Genomic DNA, 15,332 nt, shown 5'->3' with positions numbered 1-15,332 from the left:
GTTTTCTACCACGATAAAGCTCATCCACAGGTTACGTTCCCCCAAATTTAGGGCTATTATCGGCGTCCTGCCCAGCACCCGAAGGGCCCCCTTGTTTGCAGCTGACAGCCGTATTCTCGAGTCTATCAAGTCACCTTTGTCAAAGCCCATCCTTTCCCAAGTTTCGATTGGTATGACGCTCAAGACTGCTCCCGTATCAAGTAACCCACGCAACTGAGTCTTTTTGCCACTTATATCTAGCACGTGCCCTGTCACATCTGCCTCTGTCCCGATGTGCATTGCATCTTCTTCAAGCATGGCGCAGTGTCCAATCGATCTCACTTTCAACTCTTCTTTCCCTACGTAGATCTGCCCAATTAGGTCTTCGTCACATGTTATCATTGTCTTGGTATAGATGTTGATCCCATCTATATTTAGCATCACCTCGTGTGGACCATAAGCTTCAGTATACCTGTTATCAACACGTACCGACTTGCTGTCCCCTCTCGTGAGTAGTGCTCTCAACGCTCTAGAAGTCGTTTGTGGGCTTATACAGCTCAAGTAATCTGCGTACACGTCAATGTGCATTGTTGTCTGGTCGCTCGGTTTGCTCAAGTTTCTGATTACCTCGTGGCCGCCCACTGTGATTATCGACATTATTCTAGCCCCAATTTTCGATATGCCGAATGGCTTTCCCGTCACCATTTTTACAGTGTTACAATTTCCCGTCTTTGTTGAGCCCGGTACAGCCTCTGGTGTTTGGTTCGATCCGGTTAATGCTTCGTTAAAATTCTGTCTTTCGATTTCCAGCTTTAGTCGTTGCTCTATTTCTTTCGCAGCCAGATCCTGTCTCACTTTGGCAATTGCTTCCGTCGCCGCTTTCTCATAATTTATCTCTAGAGAGTTCCCGGCCGCGGATTCTATCGCACCATTAACATGTGTTACAGCTTTCACTGTCTTCGTCGGCAATTCCGTGCTTGGTGCTCCTAAGTTCCTCGATTCAAACTCGTTTTGCCTGTTCCGCTGATTCTGCACCGCCGCTAATGCCAACTTATGTTTGGGGTGACTCTGGTCCTTGACCGCTTCCCAGAACAAGGAACAATCCATTCTGAAGTGCCCCTCCTGTTTACAGAAGAAGCATCTAGCGCCTATCTTGATGATTAAGCCACTATAGTACTCGTGTTCCTCCATCTGGCTCATGTCCTCCTCATCCGGTGCATATCCTAGACTCTTCATGCCTTGTTTGTATGTTGTGCAGTCAGCCACGTGGTGATCCGCCGACCCGCAGTTCGCGCATGATCTGCGCTTGTCCATGTCATCTCTCGGCTTGTACCATGACGACCTCTGGGGTTGACTTCCCCCTTGCGTGTTCCTGTTTTCTGAATATGAGTATTTCTTGGGTTTCATCAGCATGTAATCCCTTGATTTCTGTCTCATTTCTTCTGGGGTCGGTGCGCTGTCTTTCGACAATGTGTAGTATGTTGCTAACATTGTTCTTAAGTCATCACTTTTTACCCCATCAATGAACTTCGAGGCAATGCTAAAGTTTCTTCTGTTTGTCGACTCCTCCGGGTCACTCCTTCTTCTCAAGCTCTCGAGGTCATCTAGGAACCGATCAATTGACTCGTCGTCCCTCTGCCTTCTCTTTTCAAATCGCATCATCGCTTGGTGACCCTTCATGCCTGATCCGAATCGATTCAGCAATATTTCGAAGATTTTGTCCGCGGTGTCGCGTTCTTTTTCTTTCTTTGCAACCACGCATTTTAATGCCGTGCCTTCCAGATTGCTGAGTATGGCTGTGCATGCTTGCCTTTCATCATTTAAGTTATCTTGCTCTAGATGTAATCTCATCACTTCCACCCACGTGTCAATGCATCCATCTGAGTCGTCTTTGAATTCTTTTGGCTTCTTGAAAGTTTTTCTTGATTTACCGTCTCTCCTATCGCTCGATTTAGTGTTCCTCGTGGCCAAGGCCTCTAGAGTCCTGTTCATCATCTCCCAAGTGCTTTCCCACGTCATTGCATCCGGACCTGCGTTGCTGCTAGCTGTTGAGTCCCCCGGACCACTCGTTGTGTTTGATGTCCCACTTTTCATGATTGTTTTAGCAGCCGTTGGTGCTATGCTTACCGCATCCCGGTTTAAAGGCAGCGGTGTCGATTGCCGTTTGTTCCTTTGTGGTTCCACAAAGTCGACTCTGGTGCTTTGCGTGCGATCCACTGCCGGTCTTTCTTGTGAGGTAGAATTTCTCAAGATTGCATCCAACTTCGCCTGTATTGCACTCGAACTTTCGGCCTCATTCCTGTTCATTATGTCCATTCTCTTTTCCAGGCTACCTAATTGGCTGTTGACATCATCATATCGGTTTTTCAACTGTTGCATATCTTTTTTGATAATCTTATCTCGTTCTTCATTGGTGGCATCTACCTTGTCCGACATCTGCTGGAGTCTCTCGTCTGTCGCCTTAGCCAGGTTAAAATGACTATCCAGATATTCGTGTTTGTTGTATTTTAACTCCTTCTTTATCAGGTTTCTATCTTCCTCACTATACTTTAGTTTTTTTGTCGATCTGATTTAGCTTCGTCATCAGGTCGCCAAGCTCAAGAGCAGCTGTTTCATGAACAGCCGTTGTCTTGTTTTCGGCTGCTTCTTCTGTTCTGGCTTGTTCTTCCTTTGGGTCGGCTTCTGTCGCCTTCGTGCTCACTGTCCCAAATGTTCGTGCTTTTCCAGTCTGTGACTCTTCGGCCGTGTTGTCTTTCGATTTCATTCCGACCATCATCGCCAACTTTTCTGTAAAAGATGTCTTCTTTACTTGAGAGTCATCTTTCACCGTTTCTCGGGTATTGCCTGTTGTGTCTTCCAACGCGTCTATCGGCGAAAACTCCACGGTTTTTGGATTTTGATCTTCCATATGGGACATCGGTGTGGATTCCGTTGTCTTTTTCTCCACTTCATCTACGCTCTGGTCTGGTGTCTCTAGGTCGATTTCGATTGTGGGCTCCACCTGTTTTCCCCTCGCATCTTCTCGCGTCTTGCTCTCGGTGCCACTCCTCGTGCTGACCATGCTAACCGAAAAGTTATCTTTTGTTTTGCCTGGGCCCCTTGACGTCGTTCCGCGCAGCGACGAGTTATATTTCGTGTTTGATCCGCTTGACCTTTTTTCTAGCACCGGTACCCTACTCCGTCTCATTATTTCTATTTACAATTGATCGTATTTACAATATTATTATATACACATTTCTATTCTACGAATAAAATCTTTTGTGAAAAAGAATTCTCAAAAGGAAATATACAACGTGATAAAAACCTTTCTTGAAACTTTCTTTATTTGTGGTCCCAACCGCACCGGGTTCCGACTAGTGTTGTTCTGTTTTAAATCTGTCTCAAACACTTATTGTAATTTTACTTCAATTTTTATACCGTCCTAAGACTTCCAGTTACCGTCCCTACTCTTCGTTGTACCGTCCCAGGCTTCTTTCTACTGTCCCAAGACTGTTCGGTACTGTCCCAATACTTCGTCAGTGTCCCAAGACCCTTGTCCTGAGAGTACTATCCCAAGGCTACTGTCCCAAGGCTAGTGTCCCAAGACTAGTGTCCCAAGACTACTGTCCCAAGGCTAGTGTCCCAAGACTAGTGTCCCAAGACCACTGTCCCAAGGCTAGTGTCCCAAGACTACTGTCCCAAGGCTAGTGTCTCAAGGCTACTGTCCCAAGGCTAGTGTCTCAAGGCTAGTGTCCCAAGACTACTGTCCCAAGGCTAGTGTCCCAAGACTACCGTCCCAAGGCTAGTGTCCCAAGACTACTGTCCCAAGACTACTATCCCAAGGCTAGTGTCCCAAGACCACTGTCCCAAGACCACTGTCCCAAGACCACTGTCCCAAGACCCTGTCCCAAGACCCTTGTCCCAAGACCACTGTCCCAAGACCACTGTCCCAAGACCCTTGCCCCAAGACCCTGTCCCAACACCCTTGTCCCAAGACCACTGTCCCAAGACCACTGTCCCAAGACCCTGTCCCAAGACCCTTGTCCCAAGACCACTGTCCCAAGACCACTGTCCCAAGACCACTGTCCCAAGACCACTGTCCCAAGACCACTGTCCCAAGACCACTGTCCCAAGACCACTGTCCCAAGACCACTGTCCCAAGACTGTATCAAGACTGTTTTGGTCCAACACTGTCCCAGGACTGCACTGTCCCAAGACTGTCCCCAGACTGCTCTGTCCCAAGACTTCTTTGGCACTGTCCCAAGACTGTTGACAAATGTCTGAGCGGTGGGACCTCTTTCTTCTTCGTTATGGGGACTTCTTGATTCACTGTACCTTGTACCACCACTCAAGCTCTAGTAAAATTTTCCCAAAAACCCTCTCTTAAAAGCCAAATGCTGACCCCCCTTTTTCTTATTTCTTTTTAATTACCTCTCTTTCAATGTTCCAAGCAACTTGAGACCAAAACCTGTGCGCAGGTATCTTGTGATCACCTGTTCGTATAAAAACTAAACACAAATCCTCACCAAAATGCAACAAAAATCCAAGCTAGGAAAAGTAATAAAAACAGAAAGATGAATCCACCTAAAATTCAAAGGTGACAAATGTCTACCTTCTATCGAAAAAATGTCTGGTACCTAATTGCCACGCGTTTCCTTCCCCCCCTGCTAGCGATCTTATGGGGTATCGCAAAAACTGTCTTTGTCCGTTCCCCCCTACCGATCCGACCAGGGTACCTACCTTAACCTAATTCCAATTTTGGATATCCGCTTCCTATGACCAACGCGTGTAAATGACTAATGTAACTAAATCAACGATGTCGACTAATTAGTTACTCTAATTTTCCCCCTTTTTACAATTTACAACCGCCAACCTCTAACTTAACCAGCCCCCCTTCTAACCTCCCCCCTTTCTAGCCCCCCTTCTTAAGCCTAAAAGTTACCTTAAGCGCCGGGTGCTAAACCTCTCAAGAGAAAACCGTAGACCTGACCTGTTTCCAGGCCTGCTTAAGTAAAAACGTTCCTCAAAACCGGGGGATTTCGCTTATCCAATTTTACACTTATCTCCTATAATGTAATTTGGATTTTAACGATACCCGTTCTGCCCAACTTGCGAACTCTAGATCTGCCAAATCCTTCTTGGCTGCTTTCCCACTCGACTGGTCACCTGTTCCAGTCCAGTCTCCTATTGGTTCAGCTCAAGTGTTCCTGAACCACTTTCCCACTCGGCCGGTCACCTCTTCCAGTCGAGTCTCCTATTGGTTCAGCTCAAGTGCTCCTGAACCACTTTCCCACTCGGCCGGTCACCTTTTCCAGTCGAGTCTCCTATTGGTTCAGCTCAAGTGCTCCTGAACCACTTTCCCACTCGGCTGGTCACCTCTTCCAGTCAAGTCTCCTTGTTGTCCAGCTAAGTTCCAAGCTATCTGAAAACCCTTGACAACGCCCCACACTCGGGCTCTTTATTAAGGTTACTGGGTTAAATTACTAGGTTGATCGAAACGATCGAACTTGTAAAACAGTATGGGTATACTATTTAATTAATATAAAGGTTTGATCCAACTAATCTGGTGTCAAAGTCACTGTCTTTTTTCGTTTTATGGTTTTTGTTCCTTTTTCTATTCTTTTTTGGTTTTTGTTTTGCTTATTGTCTTTTTGCTCGTGGTTTTGTCCCCCTAGTTGCCCCCCTTTACTCGGTTAGCTATGCCTCGTTCGGAGAGCGTACCAGGAAGTTTTCTCGAGTTTTCTTAAAAAGCTATCACGGTACAACCGGAAGGTTTGCACGTTCCTGTCGAACCGCACCGCCGGTACTCTAGAATGGGCATTCAGCCCGAAGCTGTCTCAAGTGGGTTCGTCTCCGTAGTCTTGATGTCGTAAACACCCAGGAGCGCCATAAAAACACTATGTAACATTCGTCTACTGCACTCACACATGAGGCTTAAGAAAAATAGGCCCTATAACCATTGGCTCAAGAGTCAGGGACACTATCTATTGTGTTTTTCTACCTCAAATCAGTCGGAGCCAATTCGGTTCGTTTGTGACATGAGACTACGACCCGTTACAGCTTAAAGGCTACTACTAAAATATCCCCCCACTCTAGAATTAAGAACGTCCCCATACTTAGGTCTCTAGATACCCAAAATACATGAACGCCATTAAAAACCGGGTCGGAACAATCCGTTAAATTACTTTTTATTAGACAGTGGAACTTTGATCCATTTCAGATGGATCAACCTAAAACTCGCCTTACCTCAACATAACAATTATAAAACACACTCTAGAAATTTAAATTGGTACTCACATTGTAGCACGCTCAAGAATTGGGAGTAATCAATTCGGTAATCAACTCGAGAGTTAAATAATGTAACTAAAATGAGTTTAATGTTTGTCAGTTTTAACAACAAGAACAAGTTTGTACTCTAGACTGTAGTTTCTCGTGAACCATTGGGACACTCAAGCTGTCCACCTTTCCACCGAAGGTTCACTCTAGTCCAGTTTAGAATAACACTCCAGTCAAGTCACAATAATCCAGTTCGTGGGAATACACTTGTCTCTGTTTCGAATGGGACAGCTCTACTCTAGATTATTATCTACTGATTTATCTTGCAACTTTCCCGCGATTGTCACTGGATTGTTCTTACTTCTCTTTTTTGACTTTCAGTTATCGCGAGAAAATCGTGCATGACAGGCTCCATTCGAATTTTTGAAAAATTAAATTTCACTCCAAAATCAAGTGCTTTTTGCTTCTCTCAAGGTCAAACTTCCAAATATGACCGACTGGCACAATGCAAATTGAGACAAACTGTTGAAAGTTTCGGTACTCTTCTGCGATTTCATTCAAAACTTTTTTTTGACTTGAAGGATTGCGATTCATTATCTGTATGCTTGCTCAGTATGCCATAGTTTTGTTATTTGTATGGGAGTGGTGTGCAGCTCCGCATTGCTTCTGTTTCTTCAGCGAATATGCCGGCTCGGATTCCGTGCTATTTGCCCTATGACTGGGCATATCTGTCTTATCGTATGCTTAGTGAAACGCAGCAGCCCTTCATCACTTGCATTTCCGAAGCAGTCTACCACAATTGTACCAATAGCCTCGAAAGATATCATTAACAACCGCCCAAATTGGCCAATAAGTCATAACGGTTAATTACAGAAAAGCCAATTCATTAGGAATGGTACATTTCACTGCTGACATGCTCACTTGCTTGAAAATTTAAATATATTAGGTGTGCTTTAAATAAATAAGGACTTTTATTAAATCTTAAGACTTAGTGATTCTTTTTCGGCTCAAAGGGCCTCTGCTCAGGTGTTTCCGACGTTTTTTTCGGATGACAATTTCACATTATCTGGTTTCGGCATGTTTTTTCAAAATAAGCTCTATTCATTTTGATATATCTATTTTTTCGATTTTCTATTTTTTCGATAAATGTTTTCTTGTATTGTACCGCAAGTGCGTCACTTTTTTCATATGTGCTTAAGCCTGCGATAGACACGAGTTATTCGGAAAGATTTTTGACATCTTTTTTTAAAGCTCTTGAATATGATGTAATCGTATCAATTTGACATTTGTTCAAGTATCTTAAGTGCCCTTAAAACACCACCTTGAACTTATTCAACAATACTGACTGCTCAGGTGGTAAATTAAAGTATTTATCTATGGCCAGTTGCTTTAATTCTTCTGAACAGGCTAAGAATTGAAGTTTCCAAATTGTATATTTCATCTTTGACGAAATGAAGTTAGCGTATTTCCTTCACAATGACAGACTTTATTTGCTTTCAGGGATGTGCTGTGTTAACTGATGGTGTTGCAGTAATGATTCATCTTGATGCCTGAGTGTTCGCCATTCTTAAATCGTTTAACTAAGCTCACGACCTTAAACTGTATTTAATTCGAGTGTTACATTCTTATTAAAATTTAATTGGCCTCCAACATGGGGGATACGAGTGCTAACTCGAAATCGCAGATCAGTGCTATGGTTGTTGGATCTAAGTACAGACTGCAACATAAATTGGGTAGTGGATCTTTTGGTGATATTTATCAAGCAGTTAACATCAACAGCGGCGAGGTAAAGTGTTTTCATGTTTTTTGTCCATCTTTCTATTCACGAAATCTTTTTATGGGGAAAACCATCCTTAGAATTATCTTGACCACTTTTATTACCGCAATTATCTTGTTAATTGCATCATCGTTCTAATTTTTTTTTTTACCAGTGATGCATTTAAGGAAGTCGCTGTTAAACTCGAACCTATAAAGGCACGTCATCCTCAGCTAAACTCAGAAGCTAAAATATACAAAGTTCTGCAAGGAGGAACCGGAATTCCCTCTGTAAAGTTAGTTGATCTGGTTCGTAGTTAATAAAAAAAATCTTAGAAAATGTTTTATTCATTTTTGAATTTTTAGATGGTTCGGACAAGAAAAAGAATTCAACGTGCTTGTAATGGATCTTCTGGGGCCAAATTTAGAAGATCTCTTCAATTTCTGCCAAAGAAAATTTTCCTTAAAAACGGTGCTTATGATAGTTGACCAGGTATGTCTATCTACTTTATCCAACAGTACTATTTAAAATTTATCAAGTCCATCTGATGACAGTGCTTTTCTATAAAATTAGAAAAACAACCCATCAAAATATTTCATATAGAACGATATTTGTAATCGAAGCAGTATGTGCCAATTGCTCAGCAATTGTCGGCTCTTTTGTTCAAAAGTAGTAAGTTTTTTACGTAGTGTGGGTAGAATGGGTAGCTTCGCCGTTCGTTCAGCAACCGGTGGCTATTTTTCTGAAACGCAAAAATTTGTGCAGTTCTCGAGTCATCCTCGACTTTCTTGATAGGTTTGATGCTCGAATCTTTTGGTTTGATTTTAGATGATAGGGCGTGTTGAGCATGTTCATAGTCGATCTTTCATACACAGAGATATGAAGCCGGAAAACTACGTGATGGGTATCGGGAAGTACTGTAATAAACTGTATATAATTGATTTTGGATTGGCCAAGCGGTACAGGGATGCCAGATTAAAAGTCCACATCGCATATCGAGAAGACAAAAACCTCACGGGCACTGCTCGATACGCGAGTGTGAACGCGCACTTGGGAATTGAACAGAGCAGAAGAGACGATCTGGAGTCTCTGGGCTATGTCATCATGTACTTCATGCGGGGCAGTTTGCCCTGGCAAGGACTGAAGGCGGCGACTAAGAAGCAGAAATACGAGAGGATATCACAGAAAAAGCTAGACACCACTGTTGAAGTTCTCACCAAAGTGAGTGTTTTAAACTGTAAATGAACCAAGTGAAGGCTTTTATTTGGGTCGTGTGGCTTTTTTCAGTTAAAAGTAAGATGTTCATGCTAAAATTTGATTTTAAGCGGTTTGACTTGCGATTTATTTTAAAGTTCAATTCAATTTCTTGCTGAAAATAGTACAAGTAGCGTGAAAAAACGTAAAAGACTTCTAGTTTCAAAAGTGAATTTCAATTTTTAAATTTCCCAGCGGTGAATATTATTAGAGTGCAGTGGCACTTCTCCAGCTTTCTGTTCGCTATTTTTACCGTAGATATCGGCAATATCAGTTTGAAGAAAATTATTTTGGCAAAATTATTCGCCGAATTAGTCAAATTAAATATTTTTTTTTCTGATACGTTTTTGTAAAAGCAACTGCTTGTAAAAGAACGTATGATTGTGATAAAACCGAATTGAGCACGGTGAAGTATACGATTTGCTTAAATCTTCAGAAATACAGCTTACTTCAATTTTAGGGTTTTCCTGGAGAGTTCGGAATGTATCTGAACTACTGCAAGGGTCTCAAATTTGCCGAAGACCCCGACTACATGTACTTACGACAGCTTTTCCGAGTGCTGTTCCGCATGAACAACCACCAGTACGATTTTATTTACGACTGGTCGACATTCAAAAAGGACAACACACAGAACGGCGGAGTGTCGATCTCCAAGGCTAAGGGAGGCACCAATCACCACCACGATCACCATGGAGCGAGGAAACTGGCCAAATCGCCTGGTAGGACAAGTAACCGTAGAACACCGGCCGCCCGCTTGGCCGCCGAAAGCCCGGCACTAGTGAGCGCGTCACCAGGAGTATCCCTGAAGCAAAGTCCGTTTAGCATTAAAGAAAAGATTAATTGCTAACCAGACCTTAATGGCACAATTATCTCTTTTGTTTTTGTAGGCCACAGAGTGATTAAAACGCCTGACCACAGCACTAGTACTAACAAACCCATTTGGAAGTAAACAAAAAAGGTTCTTCCGTACTCTAAACTTTCCTCTGTCCACGTGATTAATCAGGAAAATATAAAGCAAAAATTCGTAACCAGCGTCGACTCGTAATGGACGGCAGTTTATTACACGAACGTAGCGCAGTGTGATAGAACGATGCAACTTTTTTTCCAACCTAATTCGCAAATAAAAAAGCTACTGTTTGAATCTGTAGGATTCATTCGCACTGTAATATTATGTGCGTTGACATCTGATTAGTAATAATTTAACTTAATTGATGCTTTCTTAATTCGTCAACTGAATCAGAAAAGCTATTTGTTTCATACAACAGTTGAGTAATTAAAATACAATTTCCGAAATTTTCCATCGAAATAGTTAGCGAGATGTTCAAAATGCATAATTTATTGCCCTTGCGATAAACAAGGGTGTTGCAATCGGGTACCAGTCTTTTTTTTTACCGTAAATAAATTTAATCACAGGACTCATCTGGGCTCGTCTCTAGTAGTACCTTGTTTCATAATTAACTCAAATGTCTTAGAGTTCCGGGTCCACTTAGTCTGGAGGTATGCACATGGGAGGGCAAAGGTCCTAGGTTGGAATCTGGCCTGAATTTGTTTTTTTTTTCAAACGGGAAATATTCTGTTTTAAATATAATTGTCGACCAATTAATTGTCTGCTTATCTTTTGTCGGCTTAGTTGCCACATCTTGGAATTGTTTTTTTTTGCTGCGCACACTCTCTAATGTTGATTTAGTGCTTGATTTCCCCCTGCAATTGTAATCTTTCTTGCCTCCACTTCGTATTTTCTTTGTTTTTTTCGTTTCGCTTAAAAACTTTATTCTGCCCTAATTATTTCGGCCTATTTTTTCTCAGCAAGTTGTTTGTGTTTTTACGAATAGCAAGCGTTATCAAATCGGAATGTAGACTTTTTTTTGGGTTAACCACTTTTTTAACAGAATCACTCGTATCTTGGTTCACATTGAAATCAAATTATTAAGTGATTCCGGCACACTTAATCTGGAGGTAACGAATAGCCTGGGATGGCAAAGGTCCTGGGTTCGAATCTGACCATGTCCTGTTTTTTTTTAATATTCCGTTTCAAAGAATTTGTTTGGCTACTTGTTGTCGGCACATCTTAAGAATTTTTGCTTCAGGTAGTTTTCATTGTAGTTGCTTTTTATGTTTGCATTCACTTCTACAATTTGTAATTCTAGTAACTTATATTGACGTATATTTTCCTTTTTTTTTCGCTTAATAATTGTTTCGGCCTTAATTATTTCAGCTTATATTTATTGGCTTACTAACCTAATTTTGGCCTTTTTTTCGCTTAAACATGTTTCCGCCTAAATTTTGTCGGCTTATATCTCACGGCTTACTAACCTAGTTTGTATGCTTTCCTCCGGGTTGAACAAAACGTTAAAAACCTCAGAATCAAATTTATAAATCAAAGTTTTTTTTTTAATAATTTCGTTTTCGCTCAATAGTTGTTTTCGAAATTTCATTTAACGCCGCTGATAGTGTTTTTGGAACGTATTTTCAGCAAATAGAACATCATTCCAGACAACGTTTTGAAGTTTTTTTACTGTGATTTCTAAGAAATTTTTTGTTTTATGACTGGCTCTCCTTTTGCTAGCTTGCAATGCCATTATTGTGGTATCGCAAGTGAAGCGAAGCTCCGCTTCGCCTCTGTGTTGCCACTCGGTTTGTTGAAATTTCACCTGTGTTGAGAGAGGAAGGGGGGACGTGCAAATGTTTTTCTTTACGAAAAAAGTTTCTGCTCAGGTATTTTTGGCTTTGTCACCGCTTGGTAAATTTTGTTCCGATGCTGGTTTTACATACTATTGTTTGTGCATTTTGTTTTCACAACTATCTTCATTCATTTTGATAGAGCTAGTTGTATCGCAAGTGGTGCGAAGCTCAGCTACACCTCTGTGTATGCAATTTGGAATAATACATCCTAATTTTAAATGCCAAGTTATTGTGGTTGCCTTAAGCGTATCATATTCCAATTTTTTACCTGCAACATTTGAGTTTTCGTGCATTTTAAAGCTCCTGAGTTTTTGCCGCTTTCTCGCTTGTGCTTGAAAGTTTGCGAGTTCGCCTCTGTGTAATTTATCTAAGGGCGTCTAGGTAGGAGAAAGTTGAACGAAGTAGTTGCAACGTACTGCTTTGTATGTTGATCTGGTAGTAATTAGATCTATTATTCGTAACACAATGAAGTCCGAGAACAAGGAAAACTTTGCGAAGCTTGGCTCTTTTTTTAGAAAGTTTCATTTGTTGTGTCAAAGCTGTGCGAGAAGAAGGATTTTATTGGATATTAATCTGCAAAAATGTGAAAGTTGTAGCTTAAGTAGCTTTGAAAGTTTCTTCATACGTTTCTCCATACTGAACTATTTTTTTGAATCCGAATCAGAATAAATCGATTTCATATGATACCATGCTGGAGCTCAGACTCTTATATTTTTCCGTATACGTCGCGAGGATTTTTTCCGTTTTCCAGGGAAAGTCTTAAATTTTCAAACTCAAGTTTTCTTTTTCGCAGTTTGACTTCTTTTGAAGTTCACTTAATTTCATTTGTTAAAAGGAAGGCAAACTACAGTCTATCGAACACCGAAAGTGTGAAGGTCACAAAAAACGTGATTGACTTCTAGTATCAAAAATGGAAATTATTCATCAGATTTCCCAGCGAAACGAAAATTCTACCTTTGATCCAGTTTTCTCAAATTGTGTTAGTTTTATTGTAAAAAGTGTCAATCAGAAATTGTTCTAGAATTTCACAGATTTAAGGCCATCTATTTTTTTGCAAAATCTAAAGTTGAGATTTTTTCAATGAACAATTCAGTATATATTTTTACTAATTCGAGGCTTTTTTCTAATTTTTATTATTGAACTTTATAGAGCTGTTTTTTGTCGTGTTTTCGCAAGTGCTTGATATCAGTGCGAAGCCAAGCGAAGCTTCGCCTCTGTGTAAGTTTTGTTTCAATGCAAAGTCGGTAGATGCGGTTTTTTGACATTTTTTCAAAAAAGTTTTCCTATTTAGTGGATCATTTGTATCGGTTAGCTTCGGTGTTATATTTGTTTATATCGCAGGTAGTGCAAAACTACGCTCTGCGTCTGAGGGAAAGTTAAAATTAGACAATCGGAATACGCAATATTCTCAAGTTGTATGCATTTAATTTCTGGATTGATTTCTATCACACGTCTGACTTTACTGCAGTATTTGGAGCTGTACTTTATTGAAGTTAAATCTACTTATTGCTTTAGAGGGATACCTGCGATAGCAGATAGAGGGCGACCCTAGCTAACGTCCGCTGAATATCAATCAACTCAAACTCAGACACTTTTCCAATCTCTTCTCGAAGCTAACTGCTCATCTGTTTTCTGCTACACAACCAACAAACATTCATATACTGACGCTGGGTGAAGAAAACCTTAAGTGTGAAACAAACTCCGAGCATCGATAACGTCTCATCATTTTTGCTTCTTCGCTGCCATTTTTCAAGTTTTCAAGCCATCCCAAACTTTATCCATATTATTTTTGGGCGTTTTTTGCAAGCTCTGTTTTCACTGATATTAAATGTAATAGATATTATTGCCTTTGATTAAATTGGTGCTTAAATTATAGATTTTTATTGTCGTTATTGAAATTTAAATGAGCGTTACTCTACAGGTGTAGCGTAAAGTCTCGTCAGTTAGAAATTCAAATTTTAGTCTTCACTTAGTTTACTGGACAAATTTTAAGACAATATTTTCAACCAACTTTCCATTCAGAAAAAAATACTGAAAAATTGAATCTATAATTCAAAGAAAAGATTGGTAGTTGTTGTGCTAAATATAATAATTGACATCGTGTATGGTGCTAATTATCACAAAACTGTTTAAACTGAGAAGTTTTTTTTATCGGCTGAGATATTAAGAACGTTTTTTCTACCGAATGGCTCAGTATTTGAAATAATTTGTTTGGACCGACAATTTCTTAACTCACTAAATTGAAAAAACCTGATTTTCATTGGTTGCTTCGTAGAAGGTTTTAGCCAAAGACCGCGAAAGTCAGGAGAACTTATATCTGAACCTGAGGGATTTATAGACTCCTAAATTATATCTTTGTGAACTTACACCCAATGTTCATGGAAGTTTAAGTATCAGTCTTTTTCGTCAACTCTCCATACTTAACCATGAGCAAGAGCAGTGTTTGAAAAAAGTTAGAAGCAGGATTGTTATGCTTTCAAAATAATCGAGAATTATTTTTTTCCATCAATTCGTGCGATGTCTGATTTGAGGAAAATTACAGTCTAATAGTTCGACATTTTGGTATAAATTTTCCTGACTTAACTCGATAAATACCAGCTGAATCCAGTTCCTTTTATTTCGTTGCTGCGCACCTTGAAGCCTCTTCGAATAATGCAGACATACCTTTACCCTCAATGCCATCATGCGACCGACTTAAGATCAACACCATACCCACCCCCTCTTTCACCTTTTGATGTGTTCGCTCTTGTGCCGTGACCGATCACCTTAGCCGCTCTGGTGCATAATCAAACGTTCTAAATCTGGTTCATAATTAATATCTGCTTATTCTGTGTACCACGTAACACCCAGTCTCATTCTCTTCGCTTTTGAAGTATTGTATACTTGAGCTTGAACACTTTTGCCTTTAATAATCCATTCTAATCCTAAAACAAAGGAAAAGACCGTTAATTCTATTTTGATGTCAAAGTCGACGAACTCAAAAGTCATCTTGGATTGAATAAAGAACTACCGGTCAAACTATACGGCGTTCATTTGGGGGGTAAATACGTGATATGACTACGCGGCATATTGTAAAATTTTAGTTCTTCTATTATCATGACTGTATTTTATGATATCTCTTTAAGCTTTTATACAGAGGGGGAGATGTGCTTTAACTTCTCAGACTTCCATCCAGCCTTAGCCCCCTCTTTCTCTCCCCCTCTCCTCTCCTATCGAGCCCCTCTAGCTAGATGATCAGATCGTTTCGGTACTATTGCTAAAGAGTTTAGAGTTTGCAACTTAGTTTTATCCATTTAAGAAAAATTAAACATTTAACTCTGTCCAAACCTCTGTTTTCCAAACTAAAAGGTCTATCAACTAATAATTGAATGTTTTTGATGGGAAAATAGCAGAAATGAAGCAGGAA

The 15,332-nt window shown here is 40.5% G+C and overlaps 3 protein-coding genes across 5 annotated transcripts in view; all 3 read left to right on the top strand.

Annotated features, from left to right (window-relative positions):
* Window positions 1-15,332, top strand: part of LOC134839047 (putative peptidyl-prolyl cis-trans isomerase dodo) — a 126,470-nt gene that overhangs the window by 82,652 nt on the left and 28,486 nt on the right. The window lies entirely within an intron of this gene.
* Window positions 1-15,332, top strand: part of LOC134839045 (dipeptidyl peptidase 3-like) — a 239,635-nt gene that overhangs the window by 199,996 nt on the left and 24,307 nt on the right. The window lies entirely within an intron of this gene.
* Window positions 7,495-15,252, top strand: LOC134838840 (casein kinase I-like). 2 transcript variants are annotated; one of them, XM_063854123.1, is made up of 6 exons: window positions 7,495-8,020; window positions 8,179-8,285; window positions 8,356-8,482; window positions 8,819-9,211; window positions 9,705-10,056; window positions 13,442-15,252. In XM_063854123.1, the coding sequence occupies exons 1-6, from the start codon at window positions 7,886-7,888 to the stop codon at window positions 13,456-13,458; spliced, it is 1,131 nt and encodes a 376-aa protein (XP_063710193.1). In that variant the 5' UTR covers window positions 7,495-7,885; the 3' UTR covers window positions 13,459-15,252. The 2 variants fall into 2 exon arrangements, with proteins under 2 accessions (XP_063710193.1, XP_063710194.1); XM_063854124.1 differs by having other exon boundaries at window positions 7,500-8,020; window positions 9,705-9,963.

Source organism: Symsagittifera roscoffensis, chromosome 2, assembly GCF_963678635.1.
Source record: "Symsagittifera roscoffensis chromosome 2, txSymRosc1.1, whole genome shotgun sequence".
In the NCBI taxonomy this organism is placed as follows: Eukaryota; Metazoa; Xenacoelomorpha; order Acoela; family Convolutidae; genus Symsagittifera; species Symsagittifera roscoffensis.
This window is presented reverse-complemented; position numbering and strand designations above follow the sequence as displayed.